Source organism: Tyto alba, unplaced genomic scaffold, assembly GCF_018691265.1.
Source record: "Tyto alba isolate M040663 unplaced genomic scaffold, T.alba_DEE_v4.0 Super-Scaffold_34, whole genome shotgun sequence".
In the NCBI taxonomy this organism is placed as follows: domain Eukaryota; kingdom Metazoa; phylum Chordata; class Aves; order Strigiformes; family Tytonidae; genus Tyto; species Tyto alba.
Window position 1 is genome coordinate 1,184,470 of NW_024881309.1, and position 27,061 is coordinate 1,211,530.

The following is a 27,061-nucleotide window of genomic DNA, read 5'->3' on the forward strand; positions in this document are numbered from 1 at the left end:
CAAGCTGGCTGCAGACAGACAGACACACATCACCATTGCAAATGAGTCCTGCCTAACTGTCTCCCCAGTGGAGTTCGCTGTGATTAAGTCATATTCCAACAACAGCAGAAAGGGAGGAAAAAGAAGTCAGGAATTTTTGGACAGGAAACACATGGGAAGAGGAGGGGAAAGGATTAAACAGGAGTGGCATATCAAGTGTGAAAGACAAGACCTGTTCACTACTCCCTGGTGCAGTTTCTGTCCTTCTTCAGCTGTCTGGGGCAAGAGTTTATTGCCGCAGGGGCAGGTACCTGCTGGGAGCTGGGGCCCCGTCCCCCATCGCCACAGGCTCCTCTCCTGGTGGTGGTGAAATCCCTCTCTCGCTGAGGTCTGTGCAAACTCAGCTAAACTGCAAGCCCAGAAGGAGTTGGCATTACTTGAATGCACACTGCATTTCTGTGGGCGTATGCATGTTCCTGTGAACAAGGCGGGGAGCGCAGGAAAAGGAACATCCTCACATAATTCACTGTAGCCTTCCCCTTACAGGCGAGGCCTTCTGCACACAGACACCCTGCCTGCGATTAAGACAATCCAAATGAATTTAAAACCAGTTCTGTGTTTGTTTTAGCTCAGAATTATTTAAAAGAGGATTGCACTTAATTTATTTAGTTCCTGAGCTGATTTTATTAGCAGGCAGAGATGAACCAAGGAGCAGGACCGCTCATGGTGGCAGCAAAGTTCCCGCCTCCACTGCAGGAGGAGCATGACACACAGTTGTCCCCAGTTGTCACTGGCCTAACTGGTGGGGGGAACCACTCAGAGAAACTGTCCCACAGCCTCCAGCCACCCATCAGATGAGTCTTCTAGAGAAGGGATCCACAAGGCTGTATGAAAATTACTTGCCTCTGCCAAGTCCAACATGTTTTAGACGTGTGCATTGGAGCCTACAGTAACATTTGTCAGTTTAAAAAATACATTCAATCTTAAAAAGGCCTCTAGTAAAAAGAATTTTAAAAAGGGGGGGGGAAAGGTTTCTTTTTCATTTTTGGCCACACCACAGTTTTCAGTAAATGTTCCTTTTCAGATAATTTGTTGTTGGTTTTAAACAAATAAAGCTTGCTTGTTAAAGCCCAAATCTGAATTACTTTTTGGGGAAATGAAAACATTTCCTTTGGGCTTTTCATCAGCATTCCCCTCCTCCCTAAATACTGCAGTAAACACAGGCAAGTAAAGAAGATCTCCAAGAAAATCCTCCTGCCTCTGTGCAGACAGCTCTACCCTGCAGAGTATCAGGGGGTTTTGCAGCCCTGCGTCGCCGGGCTGTCTCCCACGCGTGCTCTGCTCCGAGAGCACAGCCCCAGCTCACCACCGACCTTCGGGGCCACCGGGGAGTTTTGCTTCCTCCTTGGCAATCCCACGCAGGGGTTTGTTTAAACTGATTTCCCCCCCCTCCCCGCCCCACTTTCAGAGCTGTTGTGCTGCTGGTGCTCAGAGGCATCAGTGTTTGCAGCGGCACAGTTCTTTCTCTAAATCTAGATTATTGTGTTTTTATGACCTTTGCCTGCTAACACTGAAGTATTAAAAGATCCCATAAGCTAACCTACCGTTCTGATCAAGAGCTGTGTCTATGCTACTGAATTAATGGATTCTCTGACGGGTTTCCAGAGTTTCTGCCTTCTTTTTTGTTTCTCACATTGTGGTCTGTTTCTTATTTATTTAATTTTATGTTGTGGGAATGTAAAAATGTGCCACAGTGGATTAGGCTGGTGGCCTGGGTGGTCCAGCACTTGGCCTCAGCTGGTGTCTGTTTCAGCCAAATTGTTTCAGTAAGAAATAATTTTGAAGAGGTATAAAGCAAAGGCCAAATCCTGCAATCCCTATGCAGGCGAAAATCCCTGCAGACCAGTGAGGGGCAGGATGCCCCAGCACTTACAGCATCAGCAGCCTTTTCCAGACACTTTTCCCTTCTCTTCTTCAGCTCACTGCAATGCAGACACCTGTGTCAGCATGGGACAAACTACCTCCACAGGCAGGAGTCATGTAACTCTGCGATGGGGACGCACAAATTAAGCAAACAGGAAAATCTGTGCTAGAAAAAGGCACAGTTGGTGATGCAGGACCCCTCTGATTTGTGCCACTGAGCGTACTCAGCCCTAAAACCACAGGCTACAGGAACGTGTGTGATGGTGCTGTGTTGTTCTGCTGCACCACACCGATGGGGGGATCTGCCAGTACAACTCCCAACAGGTGACAGCGCAGGCTGGGTGCAGCCCCTCTGCTTCCCTGGTGCTTTTTGACTGTCTAAACGACAGGAAGAAAACTCTCTAACTCCACAGGTCAACAGCCACCCATTGCTGCAAGAACAGGAGAGAAACACCAGGCACAAAACTGCTCTGTTGCTACTTATAACCCGCTCGCAGCAGCTCCTTTGTAAAAGATGGACAGCCCAAAGCGAACGTGGCATTTCTCTGGCATTTACGCGCATGCTTCTCTCACCTGTCTGGTATATGTGACACATGAGGCCCTTCTGGTTTATGAGGAAGTTTGTTATTGAAGGCCAGGCTTGGAAGGCTCTAAGCATGGCTATGGAGTCACAGCTGGAACAGGCATGAGATCAATATATCTGAAGACAAAGGGAAGCTCTTGCCAAGAGAAAAATCAAAAGTTGTTTTGCAAGAGGAGCCAGATTCCCTTCTAAGGCATCCTACAGATCAAGGCCTAAATCCTGGAGCGCTTGGCTTGGCCCAAGTCCTACCGTACCAGCCTCCCAAATTTGCATCAGTGCTACCTGAAAGACAACCAGCACCTCTGCAAAGCTCCGAGTGCTGCTGTGGCCTCTCCTACCTGCACCGCACCAGGAAACAGCACACCCGTGGCCTGCAATGGGGCACAGTGAGATGAGACTCAATTAGATCCATTACATACACGTCAAGATATATTTGTACCATCACTTCACACTGTGTCCCAGACAAATAAGAAGTTTGGGGAGTTTTTGTGGTTTGCAGAGGACCTTCAGATCACAGGATACAGTTACTGATGCTGGTCCTCTCATTTCCGAGGTGCTTCTCAGAAATGTCTGAAAAGCTTTTGGCTTTGGGAAGAAAACCCAAGCCCTTGCTCCCCTTTAACATTTGCCTTTCATTTGTTCCCACATGTCAGACAGAACAACCCTGCACAGGGAACTCCTTTGTCTGCTCAGCCTTTGCACAGAGACAAGACGGGATGGGGTACTGATAGCATCCAGTCACGATTAGCAGCCAGAGCAGGGCTCTCTGTAGTCACTATCTCTGATGTCTTCCATTTATAATGGACACTCTTTAAAACCTTGCCAATTTGGTGTCAGATAAGCAGATAGAGTTACCTCCATATTTGCAGCATTACTTAAACTTTCCCCTGCCTGCTACAGAGAATGTTTGGATATTTAAAGAACCAGCAATCTGTTAACAGGAACGAATCCTGGGTTTCTTTTTCAAAAAGCCCCCAAAGCTACGCAGTCGTGCTTGCCCTAACAGAACAGCAGGACTGAGATCGAGCTAAAGGGGGTGGCACTAGTCAAGGTCCTGGCCCCGGGTCCTGCTAGAAGGCTGAAGGACACGGGCACCATGAGGGATGTCCAGGCTCTCACACAAAGCCAGCACCAGACCTGGGTGGTGTATGTGTGCAACACCTGGTTCAAGGCATTAACCATAAAGGCTGAAGGAATGTGTGCGCCACATTCTTGCGAGGTAGCAAATGGCAAGGTTTTAACTATTAAAAAAAAGAAGGCTTTCATTGTAACCTGTTATTCCAGTCACCTGAGCTCCAATTTTATTTCTGAAGCAACAAGTGCCACCAACAACTCTGCTCCAGGAGCTTCCTCCCATTGTGCTCCAAATCTGGCTTTTCCCAAACCCAGGGTTGCTCCTATCCAAGCAGGGCTGTCCCTTGGGCTCAAACAGATTCCTGCTCTCCAGGAAATGGGTGGCATCACCACTCACTGGATACAAATAGTTTCTCTTGCTGTGGATGCACCTCCAGACTGGTTTGCATGCAGGGCAGGAAACCACACGGGAACCTGATTTCATAATGTCACTGACCTTGGCCAGGGAAGCTCTGTTGCTCTGAAAAGCCAGAGGGACTGGGAACAAAATTACTGAGGACTCTGTCTGGTTTTGTTGCCCCTGAAGACTGACGGTGCCATGTGTACTCTCAGTTTACTCAGTGTCAAGAATTACAACTGCATTTCTAGCTCACTGCATTATTTGGGTCAATGCAAATGACTCAGTCTCCTAAAAAAGCACCTTATAAGATCTCCTACAACTGAAAAGAGGAAAACAAAGGCCTGCTGTCATGTTTTGAGGACAGGCTATTGTCATAGCAGTCTAAGCACCTAGGATGGAAGTAATAGCTCTGGCAACAGCTATTTCAACTATCTTTCATCCTTGACAGGTTATTTACCTCCACATCCTTCTCTAACAAAACACAACACACAATACTTACTTTATTTTGCAAGCCACTCTGAGCAAATTATTTTCACCAGATTATCTCAAGCAGGCTGGGGGAGCAGTCTGGACCAGGCCATCACCATCGTTTCCCAGAGAGGAACAGAGTCAGAGGCAGACAAGTGAGGATGACTTCAGAATTTGACCTTCTGTATGGGACTGTTAAAAAAACCAACCAAACAAACAAACAAACAGAAAAAACACCAAAACAAAACAAAACTATCTGATGCTACTACAGTTATTTCAATACATTTTTAGCGACTGCAAATCTCTCCAGTTTCCATGACAGCCTATGAAATAGGCATCTGTAATCACTATTACTTTAAGCCAACAGCGTATCACACACACATGCACACACAGACAGACACTAGACTTACCCTAAAAAAGAAAAAAAAGTAACTACCATCAAATTCATACTATATCATGTCAAAATAGAAATTCCCAAGTTCTGCCCTGTGGGCTCTTTTCTGGCAGTCAATGGAAATGCTGCCCATATATCTCATGCTGGCTCCCTTGGCTTCCTGCTGCTGAATTGCATTAGAGACAGCTAAAAATACCTTTGATCCATTCCTAGTATTTTTTCCACATCTGTCGTTGCTGTAGTTACCAGAGAGTCTGCTATGCCATTCTGAATAGGGAGGGTGAGGCACTTGGCACAGCCACGGATGGTGAAGGAACCATCCAGAAATACAATCTCTCTATTAAATGCACCCTGTGGAACACGCCCAGCAGCTCCACTGAGTGCAGGCAGGATTTGCTATGGTTTCCCAGGAGCAGAAGCAAACCTGGAATGAGGCTCCATCAGCAGCAGGGGCTCTTCCCAAACCACCAACTGCTGTCCCTTCCCTGTCCCCAAGAAATACCCCTTTGCTGATCCCCGGCCCTGCAGCTGGTGACTCCCCAGCTCTGCCCCATGGCTCCGATCCCCACCCCATGTCAACAGCATGGGTAAACGTTTGAACATCAGGGCCAAACCAGGGCGCAAGCAGCTGAGTGGAAGAAAAGGAACACGGATTTCTGATTTTCATTGGAAAATTATAATATCGCAGCCCATCAGGGCACTTGTGAGGCCTCTTTTAAATAAAACCTGGGAAACAAAACCAGCATTCTCCTCAGCCATACCACTTCAGTCCAGTCTGGATCATTTGCAATGTACAGAAATTTTAATGTTATCTGAACTCTCAGGCACTGCAGAGCCAAGATGAGTCAAAAAATCTCACTTCCGCAGAGGATTTTTCTCAGCTTTTCTTTAAAACAGTTCAAGGTTTGCCTACACAGGTCATAGAAATGGCAAGATAAGATATTACATGGCAATGCTGACAGGCAGATAAACATTTCTAAGGCCAAAGATGCTCACATTTCACATGCCACCCATGACCAAAAACAGATTTAAGGAATGCAGACATACTCAATTTCTGCCCGGCTTTTACTTTCCAAAGACTTTCCACTGAGTAGGAAATACTTAGAAGAAGGATCCTGACACCCCCATTCCCAATTTTCTGCTAGCGAGCTCTGGATGTACAAAGAGACCACAAGATCTCACATGCAAGAAGAAATAAGCACTAAGCATCTTCTAGAAGCAGCTAAAGACATACACACCCAGAGGCACACAGCAGCAGGCCTCAACAATATGCCAGGAAGGATTTTAAATGGGAATGGAAAGTGGAATATAGAAATCCCCAGCTTTCTTGCAAGTAAAAGTTACCTCATCTGCTAAGTTCAATTTTCCACTCTCTGTGGTATTTTTGCATGCTATAGTTTCTCCATCCCTATTAATTCCTCCAGCTCTGGAAAAGGCCCAACGAGTTAATGTCTGTAAAGAACTAGAAAAATTCCTGTTCAGGCTGCAGCATGGTTAGCTCGTGAGGTGGTACGAGATGGCAGATGAAGCAGCACAGCACAGGTTATAGCTCCTGGCCACAGCCAGCATGAGCCAGGAGATCCCCTCGGTGGAGGGGACAGTCCTTCACTATCAGGGACGTGTTACTTTGACCAACAGCTACATGGACCTTCTGGCATGAGAAAACACCTTCCCTGATGCTCTGGACCTTTCAAAGATATTTTACCTTCCCCTGCTAACAGGAAGGACCTTTGAAAGCATTTAAATATTAAAAGATACTTAAGTAATCTTTAAAAGTTTGTTCTGGCAATGTGCTACAGGCTTTCAGCCACTGGCTACATCCAACATGATTTATTCTGTAGCTCATGTTATTTTTACAAGTTATTTTATATTTTTTTCTTCAAAAAAGTGCATTACACTCTCCAGCAACACTAACAACAAAAAGAGGATCCTACTCTGCTTTGGGTCTGACTGATGTTTCCATCAGGCCCCATAGAAAAGCCTTATCTATGACTCAGAAGGGACTTTCTCTGGCAGAATTAGAAAAAAACAGTCATTTCTTTCCATGCCAAGTGTGGAACACAGCTGCCCAAAGCCAGATGAGCCTTTGGAGGAACAGGGAGGGTTCATCTGCGAGGAGAGCCCCGTGAGCAGCCCCCCCGGGGCTGCCCTCTGCACCCCACTCGTGTACCCATGGGCCAAGGCAGGTATTGCTGACTGCTGCCTGTCCGGCACAGCCTCTAGCCAGAGGTGCAAAGCCCAGGAGAAAGCAGCCTCTCTCCCTTGCAGCCTCCACACAAAAATAAAAGGAATTGCTGGAAACGGCCCAGCCAGGACTCACCATTTTGGCTTCTTCCAGCTGCTGCAGGCACTGTCCTGGTCTCCTTCGCTTCCCCACGCTGTGGACAAGCTGGTCCCAAGGTGTTCCACCACCAGCCACGCCAAGGCCACCTCACACAGCCACAGAGCCATCCCTTCCCTTCCCTCCCTTGGCAGCCCGGGCGCTGGAGCCCAGCCCTGCTCCCAGCTGGGGCTTGTTGAGGAAGGCCGGTGGCTAATTAGGAGCCAGCCCAAGATCTGGGTGGCCCCACGCTCAGGGCTGTTTAGTAGCCTCGTGTCCCCATGTCCTCGCTTTGGAGCAGCTTTGCTCCAAATAAAATGTTCTGCCTGGGGAAATTTTGTCCTCTTGCATGCGTGGGGATGAGGTCTGCCATGCTGGCAGCACGAGGCAGTTCTGGGAACAGGGAACAGGCTCGGGGGGCTGAGAATTTCCTGAGGCAGTGGGGCTGGCAGCTGGCTGAAGGGGCAAGCAAGCCTGCCTGGGTATCACAACACTGTTTTTCTCAGGTTTTTTCCTCAATGTAGTGATGGGCCTTTATGCAAAGCTGCACAGCCTCTTCTGTGTAAATGCATGCCCTGAAAGACCCAGAGCTACTATCAAGATTTAGTGGGTTTGCATCATCTCTTCCGAGTTTGGGCTGTGCTGAGGTTTAACTTTCCTTGCATTTTTTTTCCACCTGGCCCCTTCTGAGAAAAGCAACTATGATTTTCGTTGATAGTCTCCATTTAAAAAGCACCTTTTGTCCAAGAGAGAGAGCGGGACCTGCTGAGTACTGTGGCTTCCCTCTTTGCATTTATTAGATACAAGTTTACTTTAAATAAAATGCAGCAAGAAAAATCTAGACTGAGTCTAGACTTGCAAGGTTTGATGTGCTGAGGAAACTGCTAGCTCACGTGTTCAGCAGAAGCTAAAAAGCCTGGGCTTGCATGCTTTGCTGAAGGAACATGGGATGTTGAGCCTGAACTTCTTCACGCTCTGTTAATCTTCTTTGTGGAATAAAATATTCCGACCATATCAAAATCCAGATGAGTTAGTGATAGTTAAGCAGAAAGGAAGAAAGAAGGACTATCAGCAAATGTGAGAAGAAACATGCTTAGTTATTTCTAGTAGTGCTTATGCTTTGTTAAAGGCTGCCTGTTACACTGAGTTAGCTGTGTGGAATGAGAAGTTCTGCGTTTGGAGGCTCTGGGTATCAGCGGAGGAGCAGACAGCTTAGGCTGTGTCATGTCTGAATGAAAATAGCTTTTGTGTCAGGTAGAAGTGCTCTGGGCTGTCGGGGAGAAAATCACCAAGTTTGAGTTTTCCAGGATGATGGAAAGCCAGTTTTATGAGAAGACTTGTTGACCAGGATTCTTTTGCCTTCTGCTTTGCCCACTTTGCCTAGGCAATGAATCTTATGGAGCCCAACACAAATTTGTGTAGTTCTTTAATAATAACATCAAGGTCAGCAAGAGTAATGACTGAATTTAACAAATGACACATGCAACAAACAGAGGGAGTAAAACATCATCTCACAGCACTGGCTGAACTGACAAAATAATTCAACATCAAAACAGAAGGCTTGTTTTTTTACCTTTGCTGCATCAGCACCACATACAAGGCAATGTTACTAACTGGTTACCCTCAAATCTTGCCAGAGCTCTCAGAAGCCAGACATTCCCCCCCTTCCCCAGAATCAACAGCGACAGAAGATGCCTTCACACACCAGAGAGAAAATTTGGATGACCGCAAAGTTCATGTGGGTGAATGCTTCAAAATACAGCCAGCAACAATTTGTAACATTTTAGCAATTAAAAAAAATATAACTGAATCTTTGTCAAATGCAGCTGCTTAGTCCTTTGAGGCTGCAAGACACACTGACAGAAAGTTTTGCATGAATGAAAAACAACGGGAGTAATCAAAGTGACCTATTTAGAGCAAGTGAAAACTGTTTATTTAATGCCATCAGACATCTGTTTATTGCTGTTTAGACCAGCCTATATCGGAGCATGTGCAACTAGTAAACAGTGAGACCTGCTGAAGTCTTTTGAAATTTCAGAGCAGATGTAGTGCCACTCAACTCCTTTTGATCTATAATGAACGTTTACTTGAAAATTGGCTAGTGTGGATTGATAGCCTGTGTAGTGTGTTTCTAGGAAAGTTTTATAGACAGAGAATACATAAGGTGCCATATATCAGTATATGGTACACCAGCTAATTCAACCTCATTTACATAGCATTAATTGTGAGTGGAAGCTGATTTAAATTCAGGACCAAATTTTCACTCTTGATTGCCTTACATTAAGTCCCCAAGTTAATCTTTAGGGACTGGCACAAAAGGAGTATGATTTTTTTAAAAGCATGTGCGGTACTTTTGGGAAGCCATTTTAACAGCCACATTTAGGTTGATCCTAAATACAAGCCCAGGTAGAAAGTCTGACACCAAACATGCTCTAATTTTTTCTGAGAACGTTAGCAAGGGTCCCCCAAAAGCCATTCATCATCAGCAGCGTGGGTGCTCTGCTTCGGCATCCAGTTACCCCACAGCCATCCCGTTTGTCTCGACCCACTGTGCTATGGCCATATCCCACCCTGGATCGATGTGCAAAACTCTTTGCCAATGGATCAAGGGAGCGTATAGCCTGGAGCTTCAATTAGTGCTATGTAAAATAGGTATTCGTCACTACAGGAAATATTTGTACATTTATAAAAAAGCAATACAACCATAAAGAAAAAAAATACAACAAGCACAGCTTGATACGATAACATGCCATGAAATGTCATTGGCTTTATAATAATTTACTACAACTTGAAAAATGTTCTTTTATCCACAATGGATAGGAAATGCTTCCATCTAACATATGGTAAGCATGCAGTAACAATATGTACAACAAAAAATTTGGAGTTTGTTTTTTATTCATAAACTGGATGATTTCATACGGGGTATTTAAAAATTATTATTTTTTCTAGCCTGATCTAAGTTTTATTTTGCTTCTTTAGTACCGTAGGGTTTTTTTCCCTTAGTTTGTGGAGAATGAAAATTTCTGTGTACATCTGCAAGAAGTTAGTTTTAGTCATGGAGTATACACTGCCTTTTTTTTTTTTTTTTTTCCCCAGCAGTAGGTTTAGATTTATGGGTTGACACTTAAAAAAAAAATAATGCCGTATTGTTGAAAATCAATTTCCTTTCCAAACTTTTTTGAAATACCGAGGATCTGTTAAGAGAAAAATCTATTGATCCTACACTAGTCCCGGTTTTTCACCTTTCATCATGAAACCAAACCAAACAGCTAGTTAACTAGATCCCACCCCTCACAAGAGGGAGTCCAGCCAAACTGTGTCAGGGCGTTAAAATCTTCCCACTCCCACCTGCCAATCTCAAAGTGGTCTTGTTGAACTAACCATGACCTGTAGCTGATACAATCTGACCGAATGAGCAGCAAAACTGTTGGTTTTGCTTCTGCCTGGGGACTGCTCTGTGCTGCCTGCAGACAAAACAGTGTTGTGGGGGAATTAATCAGCCTTTTGCAGAACAGCCAGCCTTGGCTGTAGATTGAGTCTTCATATCCGTTGTGACTGATGCATTTATCTCATCTAACAGATGCCATACTGACCTAGCGGTGGGTAAGGCTGGTGAATGACAGTTAGACTGACTTTGAGTCTCATAGTAAGGGTTCATTCACAAATGTCCCAGGTCAAGTATCCACTGAGTCTTTTTTGTCTGTCCCCTTTCCTCCTTGAGCGTTTCTTTTTTTCTTTTTCCTTTTTTCTTTTTTTTTTTTTTTTTTTTTGCTAGAAAAGCTAGAATTAATATTTCCAACAGCACTGAAGTACTTGGCAAAGCATTTCTTTATCTGGTAAAAAATTATATGATTATGAGGACCCTTAGATATCCATAGAACTGCAGCTACAAGGATGGTTTGCCTCTTATGACTTCACAATTTCCAGAGAGAGAGTCATTTCATGAGAACTGATCCTGACAGTAAATTAGCGAGCCAGAGGTTTGACTGAAGTGGTGAGAGATCTCACCTATTTCTAGCCCTGTGTTGCAAAGGCAGGTGCTCAGAAGGCTTGCTATAGGATAAAAGATGCGTGTACACAGTATTGTGGAGTGTAGTGGGGGACCCGTGAAACTGAGGAGAAAGCACGGAGAAATGCAGCCAGTGCATTTCTTGGAAGACTGATTCCCATCTCGCCTGTCCGGTGTGTTGATTTTTGCCTTAGTCAACAACTGCTAATAGAAGTGATGTTGTTGAGAGTTGACAAGGGTGAGTAAGCACACTGGCTCTTCTTCACTATGAGTTTGGAAGGCATCTGCTACTTATTCAGGAAAGGAAAACAAAAATTAAAAATCCATGTGGAAACATTTCTAGGGTGAAAGAATGCAATTTACAGGAAAAAACAGAAATGCATCAGTGGTTACCATTTCAAACTGACAATAACAAGGAGCCTAAGCAGACTGGATTTAGAGAAATCGATACACCTAACCTCTTGTTTATATTCAGAAACTTTCCTTTTAAAATGGAAACCAGCATTAAATTACACTGCTGAACGGCAGAGCTATTAACTAGATGGACATAATTAGTCTAAACTGAATGCAAAGACTCTTCTGTCAACCATACCTTTCCCAGATTCCTTTGCTCAATTTTTATGAACTCCTCTGTCCCACTGGGAGCGCTGAAGGCTGACCTGTCATCAATTATTCCTTGTCCGCAGGGGATGGGGTCAAAGCCTTGTGACTTACTGACTGGTTTATTTTTTCCATGTAATTCATTTTCCTAGTGGCACTCCTTTTTCATTCACCTGCACTTCCACATACCAACATACGCAAATCCAGACACCAGAGACCTACCCCTTCTCTTTTCTGAACCCTCCGAGATGACAATACCTTCCCTTCTCCAATTCATGGTCCATGGAAACAGCTGCCTGTCATCAATTCTTTTCAGATTTACAAAGGTTTCTGTACTTGCAGACCTGCTGTTGTCATTATTTGCTTGGCAGCTGGCATGTGAGCGAGACGTGATCAGCTTTCTGTCATACCTTGAGTCTCGTACCATGAAGCTTGTGCAGTTGTCTCCAGGTAGCTAGCTGGGATGTCTGCACTTGGGAGAGTCTTTTGCAGTCCTTCCCTGGAGAGAATTGCCCTTCTGGAGAGCTTACTCTAGTTATTAATTCATTTTTTTCAATGTGTCCTGGAATCACCATGGTAAGGCACAGGGAAGTGTTGGGGACAAAGAGAGGGGAGAGCCTTGCTGAGATGGAACTCAAGTTATTTGCCTTGTTCTTGCAGTCTCTTGGCTTTTCTTGCTTCGATAGTTTGGTGGCACTGATGCACAAGGGATTTTAAAAATAAAAGAAAACTAAAGGAGAAAGACGACTACAAAGTCGTTTGTTCTGTTGTCACCCATTTCAAAAACGGTCCGGCTTCCTCTAGCCCCCCCGCCCCCCTCCCCGGAACATTGATGTGCTACAGTACATCTGAAAAAGCCTCTTGAATGTTTGTGGAAGAGACGAGAGCAAGGCCGACCCCCTACACTGTTGGGCGAGGTGGGGGCCGAGATGGAGGGGGGGCCCGATTGGGTGGTGGGGCTTGCGGTGGTGGGGGGAGTGGTGGGAGTGTGGAAGATGGGGATGGGGTGTGGGGTGTGGATGAGCTGGGTGGAGGGGGGGTATAGATCGGAGCCGGGGGCGGGGGGTTGTAGATGGGTGCTGGAGGTGGAGATGACGGGGGGTATGCGTTGTTGAGCGGGTATTTGGGTGGGGCATCTGCGTTCTTCACTCTGGTGAAATTGATGCAGCGGCCCTGAAACAAAAGAGAACAAAGTGGAAAAGCACAGTTACTGATCGAGGCAGTGGCGTCACAGCCGAGATACCTTCCTGGCTGGGTGCAAATCTGACGGCAGTTTGAGAATTCCTGGGTACACAGCTTTGTTCCCTCTCTTTCTTAGAGACAGATGTTATAAGAGCAAGTCCTGTGCCAAGCAACCGAGAGGCTAAACCCTAACAACAGCTTTTGTAGAGAAGGAGGATGAAGTCCTCTCATACTGTTTTCTGACTCCAGGATCTTTAAAGCAGAACGTCAAGTACTTCCAGTGATACTGAAGCTGCAAGAGCTGGCCAGAGCTGTTCCTATTCTTCAGAGCTGGCGTCTGAGTCAGCACACAACCCATGGTCCCTGCCTCGGCAGATGCCTCATCCCAGACCTCAGTCTTAAACTTCCAACAGCATGAAATCTGGGCTTTGCACCTTTGGAGCCTCTCTCTCCTTCAAATACCTGACTTTTGTGTCATATTTCTAATCATTTATCAGCTAGGCAAAAGGGGATATTTGTTTAACTAAGACAGTTTCTTGCTCAGAATTTTTCCTGAAATACATCAATTCTTCATAAAGCTGTCTTGATATTTGAGTGTTCATGAGAAGCCAATAAACTTATTTTCTTGCTCTTCAGTGCTAAGCTACAGTTTGTTGTACAATTTTAAACAAAACCTTTGCCCTCCAAGCTATTTTTTTTTTCCCCCTAAATTCCACCTGCAAAGGCTCCCACTGTAAATACTCAAATGTTAGAATCAGCACTATTGTATTATGGATTCATTCTTTTAGATATGAAATCATCCAAAAAGGCACTAGAGGATTTCTGAGTCCATACTTTGTTTTTGGATGTGTGAGCATAAGCTTATTTTCTGTTTTACTCTTTTCTCTCCCAAAGTAAATGTTTTTCCTGGTGAAAAACTGCCAAGGGGAACATTGAGCCCATGCAGGCTGGAGTAGATCTGTTGGGGTAACAACATCAGTCGTATTAGTCCTTTGCATGACTCTATCTTCTCCTAGCTGTACCCAGTCTACGGACAAATGCTCTGCAGAAGAGGGACCCAAAGTGAAGTGAGGGAGTAAGGGGAGATGCTGGTAGAAAGGCAGAAGGGTGCTGGAGAGGGATCTGACAGGGATGAGAGGAGCTGGCGTGGAAGGGGCTGACAGATAAAGAGATACAGACAGCTCCTCTCCAAGAGCGCTGCCAATTATATCATCATGCTCTGTGGATATGAAGAAACATCTGTCTGAGCCTTAGCCGTTCAGCAGAGGAAAGTGGATTCCTTGTTGAAGTGATGAAGTATGCAGAGCAGCCCACAGCTGAGTGCGGGCTGTCTTGTGCAAGCAAAGGTCGTTTAAGGAAAACAAAGATTTTACAGTGCCTTGAACGACATCAAGTTCAAGATGTGAGCATCACCTCAGGGCTGCTCTGAGCACGGTGAACCCTCTGTGCACGGCTCGGCCCTGGCCGTCTGTCAGCAGGAAGAACCTCTGGATTCAACACAGCCTCTCCTCGAGGAATCGGGCTCCAGGGCAGAGCCGACACCCATGTAATGGTCACGAATACACCCATGGTAATGCCCCTCCTTGAGGATTAATGCTCTCCCAGGGAAGGCTTGTCCTTACAGCACAACAACATAGAGGGAAAAAGGGAGGAGAGGCTTGACCACTGCTCCCAACACTGCGCTACCATTAGCATCTGTGCAGCAGGGACCTGTTCCCCGTCGTTGCACAGGACAAAGTGCCAATACAAAATGAAGTGCCAGAGTGAGCAACACCCCTGACCAGAAACACTACGCTCCCTCATCAGCATCCCCCCATCTCTGGTGCTGGCCAAAAAGGGGGCACCAACTGATAGGCAGAGGAAAGCCTGGAATAAGCACACTACCATCTCATCTCAGAGCATCCCTGGTTCTCTTTGCACTGTGGGCTGGTGTGTCTGCTTTAATGTAATTTTAATGCACTTTGCTGTGATTTTAAGTAAATATTGTAGGGCAGGCCTGCTGAGTGAGTGAAAGTCTGAACCCAAGATTAACCAATTCTACTCAGAAAAAAATCGCATGAGAATGTTTTCCTTGTTCTAGTTCCATGTCTCCTGCAATGCAACTTTAGTAGTTTCAGACTATTACTTGCACTAGTTTTGTTTCCTTTATTTATGTTGAGAATAAAATAAACCCGAACAAAAAGCAGCAGTCCAGGAATCCCAGCCAGAGAACAAAAAGTTGCAATTGTTTTTGTGTGGAGAGATACTCTGTCTGGATGCTCCAGGGGTGAGGTTATGGTGCTGCTGATCCAAATGGAACTGAGGATCACCCTATGAGCATTCAAGAGGATGCAGTGAGGCTCAGACATCTTTGGGTTTGGGGCCAAGGCAGGGCTTGAGGACTAGAAGCCATCTAGTACTCACAGAAATGGCCAAGGCACGGTCCAAAAGGGTGAGAGAGTACAACCTGTGCATCCTGTGCACTGGCAAAGATTTGACTTCTTATTGATGAAAACTGACTTGGACAGATCGGCAATGCCATTATCATTAGAAAGGTGCTAGCAATTCATACCAACGTAGAGCTGCACTCTGTTCACACTAGTTTGGGTAGTCAGCTACGACTTAGTCAGCCTTTGTTCATGAACTACTGCTTATATCCATGACTAATGATAACTCTTTTTCTCCAGTAATAGGGTTGCTTTGAAATTAGAGAGCTCTTTTTTCAAACATGATAAAGTCTCCACTGTCCTTGATAACTGTGCTTTAACACAGGGTTCTTGGACATGCTTTCTGGTTTGAATAAGTAGTCGGACTGGAGTTGGAGCATAAGCTGCTCAGATGCAGACCAGAGAACAGACAGCACGGGAGTGCAGGCACGAGAGCCAGACTTGACCCAGAGCTAGCACAGCGTGTAGCTGTACTCATCAGATACCTCTTCCCCGTTCCCTTGTGCATTACTCTGGTCTAACTTCAGAGTTCAAACCTTCTTCCCTTTAAAACGGGACAGAGCATGCCTTTTTCTCAGCTCGAGCATGCCATTCCCTATCTCCTCCTATTTCCTCTGCTGCCTGCGTCAGCGGCTGTGCAGCGAATTGACAGTGACCTGTTTGGCAACACTTTCTGCTACTGTGCAATGGGTAATTCTGCAGGGCAGCCAACATATGTGGAGGGCAGATACACAGTTCAGGCTTTCTCCTCCTTTCACGTGAACTGGTGGACCAAGGGAGTTCTTGTGTTTCATTGCCTGACATTTCTCTCTCCCGTGCGGATGGGGGGACAATGCCAGATAGGAGTTTTCAGTCCAGATGGACTGAGATGGACTTTAGCAGCTGCACTGCCTCAGAGGAGATGGAGAAGCCAACATCTCCTAGGGGAGGAGAATTGTCAGGCTGAATGACAAGGAGATATCCAGGAAACAAATTAGTATGCCATTGCACATGAGAGGCAGAAAATATTTTACTAGTGCCCTGGGTAGAAATGCAAAGCAGACTCAGGAGGAAGAGAGCTACTTTAACCAAAAAGCTGGATGTTAAACAGGGCTCTCATCTTGTATCTCGCAATATGATGACAGACACAAAATTGCAGAGGTTGTGCTAGCCAGAGTGTAACCATAAACAAGTAATCCTAGAGCTCCCGAAGACCCAGCTTTCTCTGAAATGCATGGCAAGAGATGTGTTTTCTCACCTGCACTTACCAGAAGGGGGCCCTGATTCACAGCTGGGCTTTGTACCATGCAATTGCAATAGAAAAATAAAACATCAGCATCATCAACCTACTCCGTGGTTCAGTGCTGTTTTATCTGGAAAACTGTCTGGATGAAGATCAAGTTGGCTGGCTTAACACCCATCCATTCAAGCTTTTACAGGGCTCTTCATTGCCAGCACAGTTCAGTTCATCTTACAGATAACAGAAGCTGATGTGAACAGTAACAGACCCTCTAAATAAATGGGCCCAAATACCTTGTTCAGCCTTGGGATCTGGATGCAAAACCAGAGTGAGTGTCTGAGGTACCACAGGTAAGAGGAGTGTGGGATCTCTCTATAATCAGTGGAAACATAAGGACTTTCACATGACACTGATATTAGGAGGGTCTCAGTGGCCACCAGTTAGCAGCCCCTCTTGGGTATCTGCCAGGGGTTATCGCCTCATTTAGGTGTCCAAATTTAGATGGGATGGATGTGGAAGATGGTGGCAGAACATCCAGGAGGCAGGAAATGAACCCATTTCCACTAAATGCTACTTTGCATCCTTAAACAGAAGTCACCTTTCATCTCAGGAGAAAAAACTCCTTAACCAGATTATACCACAGCTCTGAGAATGAGAAGAGCCAATTCTGTTAGTCTTTCTAGCAGGGAGACAGTAGTTGGAGATACAGAATGCGTGAACATAGGGAACAGGCTGTATATTAAAAGGCTGCTGCGTTGAATGCCTTGGCTAGGTTTTATTTCCCTTTCTGCAGCCACAACACTTCAGGGGGGAGAGTCACAGCTGTGCTTCAGAAGAGACAATTGAAGCAATATGGAGACATTATTAGATCTGAAATTTAATGGAATCAGCAAAATCAGTGTGGGCAATTCACTCACACATTTTAAGTTGTTTTTCTTGAGAGTACTTCTCACAGGCATATGCGTAACGAATTCTACTTGGAGTGGCTTTGCTCCTTCACCTTCAACAGCTAATTGTCTTAGGGATGAAGGCAGGCAGCACTGCCTTTAGGACAACAAAGCACTCGGCCATGGGAGGCTCGTCCCCTCTGACCATGGGCCTTGCCCTGCGAGCTCTTTGCATGCGGAGTGCTGTCGGGTTGCACGCTTGATCCAAGCTTTTCCTTTTGTTCTTCACATCTGGTTGACTGAGGAGCACTGCCAGGGTTAAAAGAGAAGGATGGGATGTGGGGTGAGAGGGGCATTAGGCTACTGAGGTTGTAGCACAGGGTGGTGGTTGCTGAGCGTTCAAGAGAGAGGGCTGGGGCATTTGTGTCTTGGACACAGATCTGGCAAGCAGAGGTGCAAAGAGCAGCAGATGCCTCAGCCAAGCTGTGGCATTTCCTAGGAACCTCACGGCCTTCTCCAAGCCACTTCCCAGCTCTTCCTGCCTCTCTTTCTGCTTTTATCTGAGTCTGGAAACTAACTGGGAGATGGACTGTCACTTAGAGCACAGTGCACAGCGACCTGCCCAGACCTCTGCCTGCACAGAGCCATTGAGTGGGATTCGGCACATTGAATCCAGCTGTGGGGAGGATGGACCTTTGTTTTGGGACACTGCAGTATTTCTTTTTTCTCTAACCAGTGAGATCTCTGGCCCCCGTCACAGCAGGACTCAAACTAGGAGGAAGCATTTTTCTTTGTTTCGTTTCTGCTCTGCTCTCTGTGGTTCCAGCTGTTCAGGGTGAGGCTCACGCATGGCACAGCAGAAAGGTAATTTAGGAAAGGGAAGTTGGTCCCAGAGCAGGGGCATGCCCTCCACAGCACTGAAAAGATATCTCTTTACCAGAGAAAGATGGAGCGTGTTTTTCTGAAGTGAAGATGAAAAATGTTTCTGTTTCTCTTGGTTCCCTATCAAGCTGGAATTAATACCTGGAAAAATATCAACGTTTTAAGATCATAAAACACTGGGACTGGCTTCTGAACTCCTGGGTTTAAAAAAAGGCACTGGGAAAGATATGATCCTTAATGCTGTTTTGTATGGGCCATTAGTAATTCAAACTTTCCATAAACAACATCCTGGTTTACCCTGTTGTTATGAGAAAGAAGAGAGAGAAAGAAAAAGAAATACAGAAATAAAGAGAAAGAAAGAGAAAAAGGAAAAGAAAGAGAAAAAAGAAATGTTAAAATTAACCTGTCATTTGATACCTGATTCTGAATCAAGCATGCACAAAAACTTGTAGGGTATACTGGCCAAATTAATAACAGGCAAATATTAAATATATGTGAGAGTTACCACTAGTGTCTGCAAAGAGATGATTTACTAAACCATAGCTAATTTAAAAGCAAAGCACATACATGGATGAGAGAAAATAACACTAAATTTTCCAAGCCAAACCCTCCCTAACAAGGATCCTGGGTGCTTGATTTGAGCTCAGTCCAGGCATGAAACTTCCACAAACATCTGTGAGGGTGATGAGTGGGGAGAGAAAAAGAAATAGAGAGTGGAGTGTCACAGTGGATCTGATAGCAGCTCTGAGCCCCATGGGGAGAGGAAGGCGGTAAACTGGCAGTTTGCCTGTCCACAGCCTGCAAGAGCCAAATGGCACAGACAGCTCATGCTGCCCCTCCTGTAGCTACAGAGAAAAATTACCTATAGGCAATGTGGTGTGGATCCTCTCTTTGGAAAGTGGTCTTTGCATAGGGTACTTTACGAAACCTCTCTCCAGAAACATATCCCTCCGTGACTGGCAAAATGTGATACTGGGAAAAGACCAACATCTGCTTCCCACCAACATTTTATCATTTGGGAACAGGACTGGTCGGGGAGCTTTTGGGTTCCCAGGGGGTTTTTCTGCTCCGAATTCCCGTCAAGATAACCCCTAAAATCCCAGGCAGCTTCTGTTATGTGGTAGGATTCTGTAAGCTTGAAATATCCCTGCTTGCACGACCTGAGCTGGCAGCGTGATGCATTTTAAATCACACAAGGGTGTCTGGAGACAGTTTTAGGAAACTGTTAACTAGCTTCTGGGCTTTGTAAGCCAGCCTCTCTTGGTGAGATCAGTCTGTGTTGAGTATGCCTGGCAATGCCAGGAAACACTGCCTCCTGCAGCAAGTGTGCTAATTATACGGCTATCTCTGTAACTGTTAGTCACCAAACAACTATTAAAACTGCCTCATTTCATGATAAAACATCACCACAACAAAACCATTCCCATCTGTGTCTCATTACTAAATACAGAGCCTATAACCCAATGTTGCTCATAAAACCTACCATGCCCAAGGCATTCCTGCCACCTTGGACACTCAATAAATAATAAATTGGAGGTTTGACCTATTTTCTCCCCAAGTTAGGAGGAAGACTTCCATTGATAAGATCATCACTCCAACAGGGTTCTAATAACCTGGTCTTTTATTGCAGAGTCAGCACTGGAAACTATGGACTGGTATGGTTTACCTTAAAAGACTTTGTGAAAAGTACTGCGGAGTGATAAAGTTTGGAGCAAGATCCAGAGTTTTCTGTCAGGTCTCAATACTACATGCTAGATTTGACTTTCTAACTCCCAGGAATAGAGTGGTGCAAAATGGTGTTTCCTTCTGAAGCCAGTAAGGAGGTAGGATTTACCCCAAATGAGAATGATAAACACATTATCAAAACTAGTGACAAGTGCTCTTACACCTGGCCACTGAACTCCAACTATATCAGAGGCAGTTTCCTACACTGCAGACAAACATGCTGCCTAAATTCAGAAAGAAAAAAAGAAGCTGAAAAACTACTTAACTTTAGTTGATGTCTTGATATGGTTTGGTCTATTCAGATGTTAAAGCAATGGTTTGTATTTGTATTTATGTGATTCTGTTCTGTTCAAGCAACCTAAAACCAATATGCATTGAAGAACAGAGGAAACTACTTTAAACACCATGAAATAATGCAAGTTTCACAGATCCTTCTCAGAATTTGAAATAAATAAGAGCTTAGTTAGCATATCATCTCAGTCATGTTGGCTTGTGACTAAAGCTTGCATATACCTTTGTATATAGCACTACGCATCTGAGGGGTCCACAGCACAAAGAGTGGTTCTGCCAATTCAACCTCCAGTTCAAATCTTACTCATCAGCTTACTCATAACTTCTCGTCTGTGCCTGGCTCTTCGGACCTACCACGATCCCGATAATACCCATTGCTCTGCCAGGCTCTGATTCTTGATATCTGTGACTACATTATGCAGGACTGAACCAGCTGGGGAACCTACTGAAAAGAAAACATTCAGAGCAAACTCTTCCAAAAAGTGAAACAAGATGATACAGTCTTCTACCTTGCCAAATTCAAGCGTGGGAATGAGCTTAATAGCCTCAATCTTTGGCTCGTGCCAGAGCTAGGGAGCGTGGCTCTTTCAGTGATGAGTGGGCATTTGTATGTCAGCAAACAGGCCTGATTACTTTTGCAGGAGCTAGTTTTGGCTTATTTATGCTGTGGGTTATGTGTCATTTCCAGGAAGATCTGGTCATTCTTCCCATTGTCTTTCTGGAAAGAGGTAGCTGGTCTTGGAGAAATGCTGAGTGACACATCAAAGACACTGCCTCACACAGGATTGTAATCTTTCATCTGGAGGTTGAATAACAAAGCCTACTGGGTATGAGGAAAAGAGAAAAATTCAAATGAAAAATGAAACATTCTTTTGGCAGTGATAACTGGAACAACTAATCAAGGTCAGTGGTAAACATCCCTCTGGAGAGGAAGAAAGAGCCTGCAGGATCTTGCAGCCTGCAGAAATCAGTGATCTGGGGAGGATCCCTCTGGGTGCAATTTGCCTTTGGGCAGAGAAGACAGGGCATGGTTCAGGACAGGATCTTCCACGATGTGGAAATGAGAAGAACACAATTCAATTGCTCTTTTCACGTTATATGACTCAGGAAAATTACCCTGTGCAGGGCAGTGCTAATGGCTCGAGGAAATAGGAATTACTGTCCACTGAATGTTGTCCTACTGGTACTTAGTGAGAAATAATTCCCACCCCTGCAATCCCTGTTTGCTAGGTTTGCCTTGGCTTCTGAGGCAGATCTCTGACCGTCAATGTTAAAGGCATAACTTTGTAATTCCGTCTAAGGGAAATTTTGCCCTGGATCAAGATATGACCGGGATGCTCCCCTTTATGAGCTGGCTACTCTCTGCTTCAGAAACAGAAGTCCAGCAGTTCAAGAGCCAGCTCTGTGCTTTGTTTTTACAGTAACGAGCAGTCTGCTTTGCAGTATTCCTGCAAGCTGATGAGCAGCTCACCGGGCTTTTGGCTTTGGAGCTGTTCGTTCCAGGAAAAAGAGCTAACGTTTAGGTTAACTTTTCCATGGCTATTAATGGAAAACCATACTGCAATAGTATGTGCAGAAAGGTTACAATTTTGTTCTCAAGCTCTGCAGCCTATCAAGAGAAACCTGCTAGCTTAGATTTAACAATGGGTTATTAGCGCCTCTTCTGCTTTCTGCAGAAAGAAGAATCATCAAGCAAGTAGCAACACAGCAGCGTGTAGGTGTGTGGGGGATGACTTGGGAGTCCACATGGTTGGTTTTATTCTCAGGTTTGAAAAGGCAATGTGCTCTAGTGTTTAAAGCAGAGGAATTTGAAATTGTATCTCCTGGTTTCTCTTTGTTTCGGGAGGAGTATTCTATTCATGACACTGTGAAACAGCATGGTGTGAAATCAGACAATTCTCTTAAATCTGAATTTCCTCATCTCTAAAACAGGCTCCTAATTCAAAATAGGAGAGGACCCAGGGGACTTTCCAGGATGATAGATTTTGCTCATGTGCTTTGTGATGTTCACAGTTAATTAGTAATACCTAGCCTTCCCCATATTCCCATTCATCTTGGCTACTCTATAATGAAACAGATTTCATGACTTTCAGTAAACTCACTGGAGGTTTGTGTGGCAGAATTTACTCCTCAGTATCCAATTATGAACAAATAATTACGGCTTTGGGGATGTTTTCATTGGATTTGTGCACTCCAAGCAAAGGCCCAGGCTAACTGCTACATTCCTTCTGTATTTTTTGATATAGCTCTAATAATGCGGCCTTAAGTTAAAAACAGTATTCCTGTGTGCCAGCAATACTTAATGGACTTCACAGTTCCTCGTGAACCTGATAACGGCTGAGTTTGTTGCAAGTGCATGACAGCTGATGAACAATCATTGGTGCCAATGTGGAAATAAATTGCCTCTGTGCATGGTCTGTAAGTCGCTGGTGGCACGGGGTGGAGTGTCAGCCATGATTTACCAGGCTTAGGTGCCTATGGCTTTTAGGGACATATAGGAGGGACTTCCTCATTACTGGTAGAGTCCTGCACTCCTCTTTGAAAGACCCGTGGCTCTGCATATCCATTTGCCTTGGGCAAGGGCTGGCACACACAGCACAGTACCCGCAGGCTTCAGTGGGACACCAGTCACAACAGAGGCAGGAGGGAGAGCTGAAGCCCTGGCAGCAGAACAGCGTTGTGTGAAGGAATTACACTAGCCACCCACACAGGGTGGGTGCTGCCCTGCCACGCATCTCTGTCTCTTTATGGCTCTTCCGAAATACTGCTTACATGTTTGGAATTTGTATGTGTATTAACAAAAATGGATCAGGAAGCAGGGCCCTGCAGTTATTAGGACTTACACACGTGCAATGCCAGGGACGGGTGACCACAGACGTGTGGCTCTAACACCACCACTGTTATGCCTCAGCCTGTCTGTTGTGTGACACACTGATGTGGTGTGAGCCACTCTACCAGCTGACCCACTCCTAGACCCACTGTGCCTTTGTCTTCACAACTTCCATCCTAACTCCTCAATCTGACACCGTTTGCTCTTTTTGTACTTCGTGCAGGATATTTGCCCAGGGTCCTGCAAATACCACATGCTTTCACATCCAGGGTGGCAGCCTGACTAGGGAAAGCCAAGGACTGAATTAAGCTGCACTTTAACACATCCCTTTCTCTGCCTTGGACTACCAGGTGAAGCATCTGCTGTCAGTGCTTTTGTTTCTGGGTGGCTTTGCATTCCTAGCAAGTCTCTGAGGGCCCTCTGATCACTGATGTAAGACCTAGGTTTCCCCTCACAAGTTCTCAGTGCAGATGGACCCAGATACAGTCCAAATTTTTCAGCTGGGGCTGCTACTTATTTTTAGGAATTTATTGAAATCCCACAGGAAACAATGACCTCGCTTTCCCATAAGGATAACGAGAGTAAGTCCAGACCACTGCTGGAAGTTGCATGAGGTAAAAACGCAACACAAATGCAACATCAACACAACATCAACATTCACTCAGCAAGAAACATGGATGGGAGAGATGGGTTTTCTAGACATTTGACACAAAGTGATTCTCTTAGTGTCAAGATCTTGTTCTTTCTGTAATAGGAGTTTCACTTCCTATGTTTTTATTGATTTCTAAGAACCTGAACACTTACTGAACAAATTTGCAGTATTTTCTGTGAGAATTTACATACCTAGACACTTCTCTGCATCTGGTCTCCTGGGTTCTGCAATTCTATCCCCACAGCATAGCATTATTATCATTGCACTGCTCCAGTAAGGGGTTTTACTCCAATAGTTATTTCATTTACTCCACAGCTGCAGAACTACTCACTCCATGCAGAGGAAAGTTTGAACTATGGTATTCCATTGCCTTGTTTTGCCCTCTGCTCTTTAAAACAAACTAGGAATCCCTTTTGTTTCTCAGCTCGTTATACTGGAGGCTGCCCTTTCCATGAGCCCCCACGTAGGAATATCCTCTGAGCAGAGAGCCTGCCCAGTCCCTCACTGTTCTGGAAATCTCAAGTCAACACTTAAACAGGCTAATTTCTTGCCTCAATTCAAATCATACTTTACAGTAAAGCTCAGCACTTGTGAAGGTTTCAATGCTGTACTAAAATCCAAACAAACCCTGTTTCTTATAGTTTCTCAGAGGAGCAAAATTCAGTTGTGTTCTTGGGGCTAGGGACGATGTGGGGGGGAAGAGGAACCAGAGTGGAAACACAAGCACCTGCCTTTGTATCAAGAGGGGAGGTGGTGCTGAGTCAGATGGAGAAACCCACACCATCGTCTAAGTGCTTGCACCTAGACATCTGTCTTCTGTCAAACAAAATTATATTCTGCAAGTTTTGCACAGTTAGATACATCTGAGAGTCGAATTCCCTGTCCCACTAGTCCAGAAGAGGATTGCTGTGACCTAGGAAGAGTTTTGCACTCTCCCCCTCCTACGGCTGATCTCCGGAGGCAGTGCCTGCTCCAGGCTCTGACACCCATGCATGCACGCGTGCACACATACATTCAGGTTTGGCTGGAACTCTGCACTTCTTTGGGAGCTGCATGGGAGATGTGCCGAGGAAGAATGAACTAGCAGGAAAAGTTGTTCCTTGTGGTTAAAGGAAGATTTTAATTACATTGACAGATTATTCCAGCTGGTGTTGTAGAGCCACTGTTCAGCATTCAGATGCATTAGTACTGCCATGCTGTCTCAGTGTTTCTCACCATATTTGTCTATACTTGCTGTTTTCCCTTGCCTCAAACAAAGCTGAGATTCTGGTTTTATTTTACACCTGTACTGCACCTGTCACAATGGGTTTGATGTAAGCTCATGCTTAGAGCGTATGAATACACCACTATAACGAGCAAGGCCCCAGGCTATGTGACAGCCTTACCCCTCTCTTTTTAGTTTAGATTTAATTTCCGTCCATTTCAGCACTGGGGAGTGAGAGACGACGAGTTATTGCCCAGATAGGTCTTCGCAAGCACAGAGCTTCCTCCACAAGACAGGTGAAGTCATGGAAAAGAGACTTTGTTTTCTGAGAGTTTAAATTTGCCAGAAATAAAAAGACACTCACGTTCCTCAAATGGCACAGCAGCCAATACTGACCTCCTCTATGAAACACCCTATTATGTGCAGCAGCTTAAAGGTTTTTCAGGTTTTTCAAAGTGTAAGAATGGACAGAGAAGAAGAAAATTTTACTGTAACGTGGTAATGATTCAGGCTGCTTTCTTCCTCCTCTGCATTTTTTTAGACACAATGATGATTGCCCAGTCAGCTAGGAACGCTCAGGAGGGCTGTCTCAGGAACTGAGAATCATGGCCTGCTGAAACAGGCCAGCTCCTGGCACAGGTGCCAAAGGCAGCGTGTGGACAGACTTGGCAAAGCTGGCTCCTGGTTCCCACTGAGTTTCTTCATGTAACACCTCAGCTTGCAAAAGAAAAACAGACCATGTAAGAAACACTGCCAGACTTCTACTTTAAACTGTCTGAGCATCATACAGGTATAAAATGTACAGACCTGAAACTCCAAAGCCTGAATCTCTGTGCCATTACTGTCACGTTGTAACCACGTGAACCCACAGGCCACTGTGCAAACCTATATGCAGACCTGCCCACGGCCATGACTGTTGCTAAGCCTTTAAATTTATTACCGAGTTTCAGCCTTCATTTTCACAAATGCTTTGGGAAAGAAAATATGTTGGATTAGCCTCATTTACAGGACAGGAAAAGCCTCTGAGAAACGGCAGGTGGTGTGGCTCGGGCAAGGTCACTCTGTGTGTCAGTGGCAGAGGCTGAAGTGGCTTTAGGCTTTGCCTCCAGTCTAGTTCCCAAAGCTCAGAGCTCCCCACTGCCATATGAGAATAGCCCACAAACCTCCAGCTCAGCTGGACGTCTTAGATCTAGAATTACAATAGCGGGATGCAAATTAACAGATCTATCCACCTCTAGGCTTAAGACTTTCAGACCGTTGTTGGCTGGGGTCGGACAGCTCTTCGCTGTCCCCTGTTGCACAGCTGTGCGGAGGTGGCCCCTGCTTGGCAGCGCTGGAGCGCATCCTCCAGAGCTTCTCCAGAAAGGCGGTGGGGCTTCCCACGCAGGAGCAAGTCCTTGCCCTGCAGAATCGGGCCCTTCACCAAAAAACGGTCCTTTGGGATGAGCGACTGCTAGAATCCGGAGTGGTCATCCGAACTCCTCGGGCGACACAAAACATTCACAGAGAAGCCCGAAATCAAGTTAATTTGAGGTTTTGGCATTTCACTGTAATAGAAAAACATTAGTGGGATCATAGGGCAGAAGGAGTTTTGTAAGCTTTTGTTGAAAAACAGTGCTTTTCTGTAGTGAAGATTCATGCAATTTGGCTGTAAATTTGTCTTATTTCATACCCTGACTGTTCTGTTTATATTAACAGCAATTTTTTATGTCAGCACATGCACACACACACGCATTCTTCCCTTCATAGTAAAAAGAACAGTTGTGATTACTTTAATGGGGACATTTTCATGTATTTCGTAGCCTCATCCTCTCGTCATAACTAACCACAATTTGTACCAGAACCATATCACTGAGATCTAACAAGATATGAGCTTATGTGATTTCACCAGTAAACTTGCAAAATCATACTACTTCTTGGAAAAGCTCCTCTCCCTGAATCTTCGTTAAATTAGGTAGGATACATCCTTACACATAATTATATATGGTTTTGTTATATTTTTCTCCAAATTTA

General features: G+C 45.1%; 1 protein-coding gene across 1 annotated transcript in view; it reads right to left on the reverse strand.

The window, feature by feature from the left end:
• Positions 1-8,550: 8,550 nt before the first annotated feature.
• ANTXR1 (ANTXR cell adhesion molecule 1) overlaps positions 8,551-27,061 on the reverse strand; it is a 112,695-nt gene continuing 94,184 nt past the window's right edge. Inside the window, exon 18 of the mRNA XM_032985154.2 lies at positions 8,551-12,923. Within this exon, the coding sequence (XP_032841045.1) occupies positions 12,651-12,923 (273 nt within the window). The 3' untranslated portion in view covers positions 8,551-12,650. The remainder of the gene's footprint in view (positions 12,924-27,061) is intronic.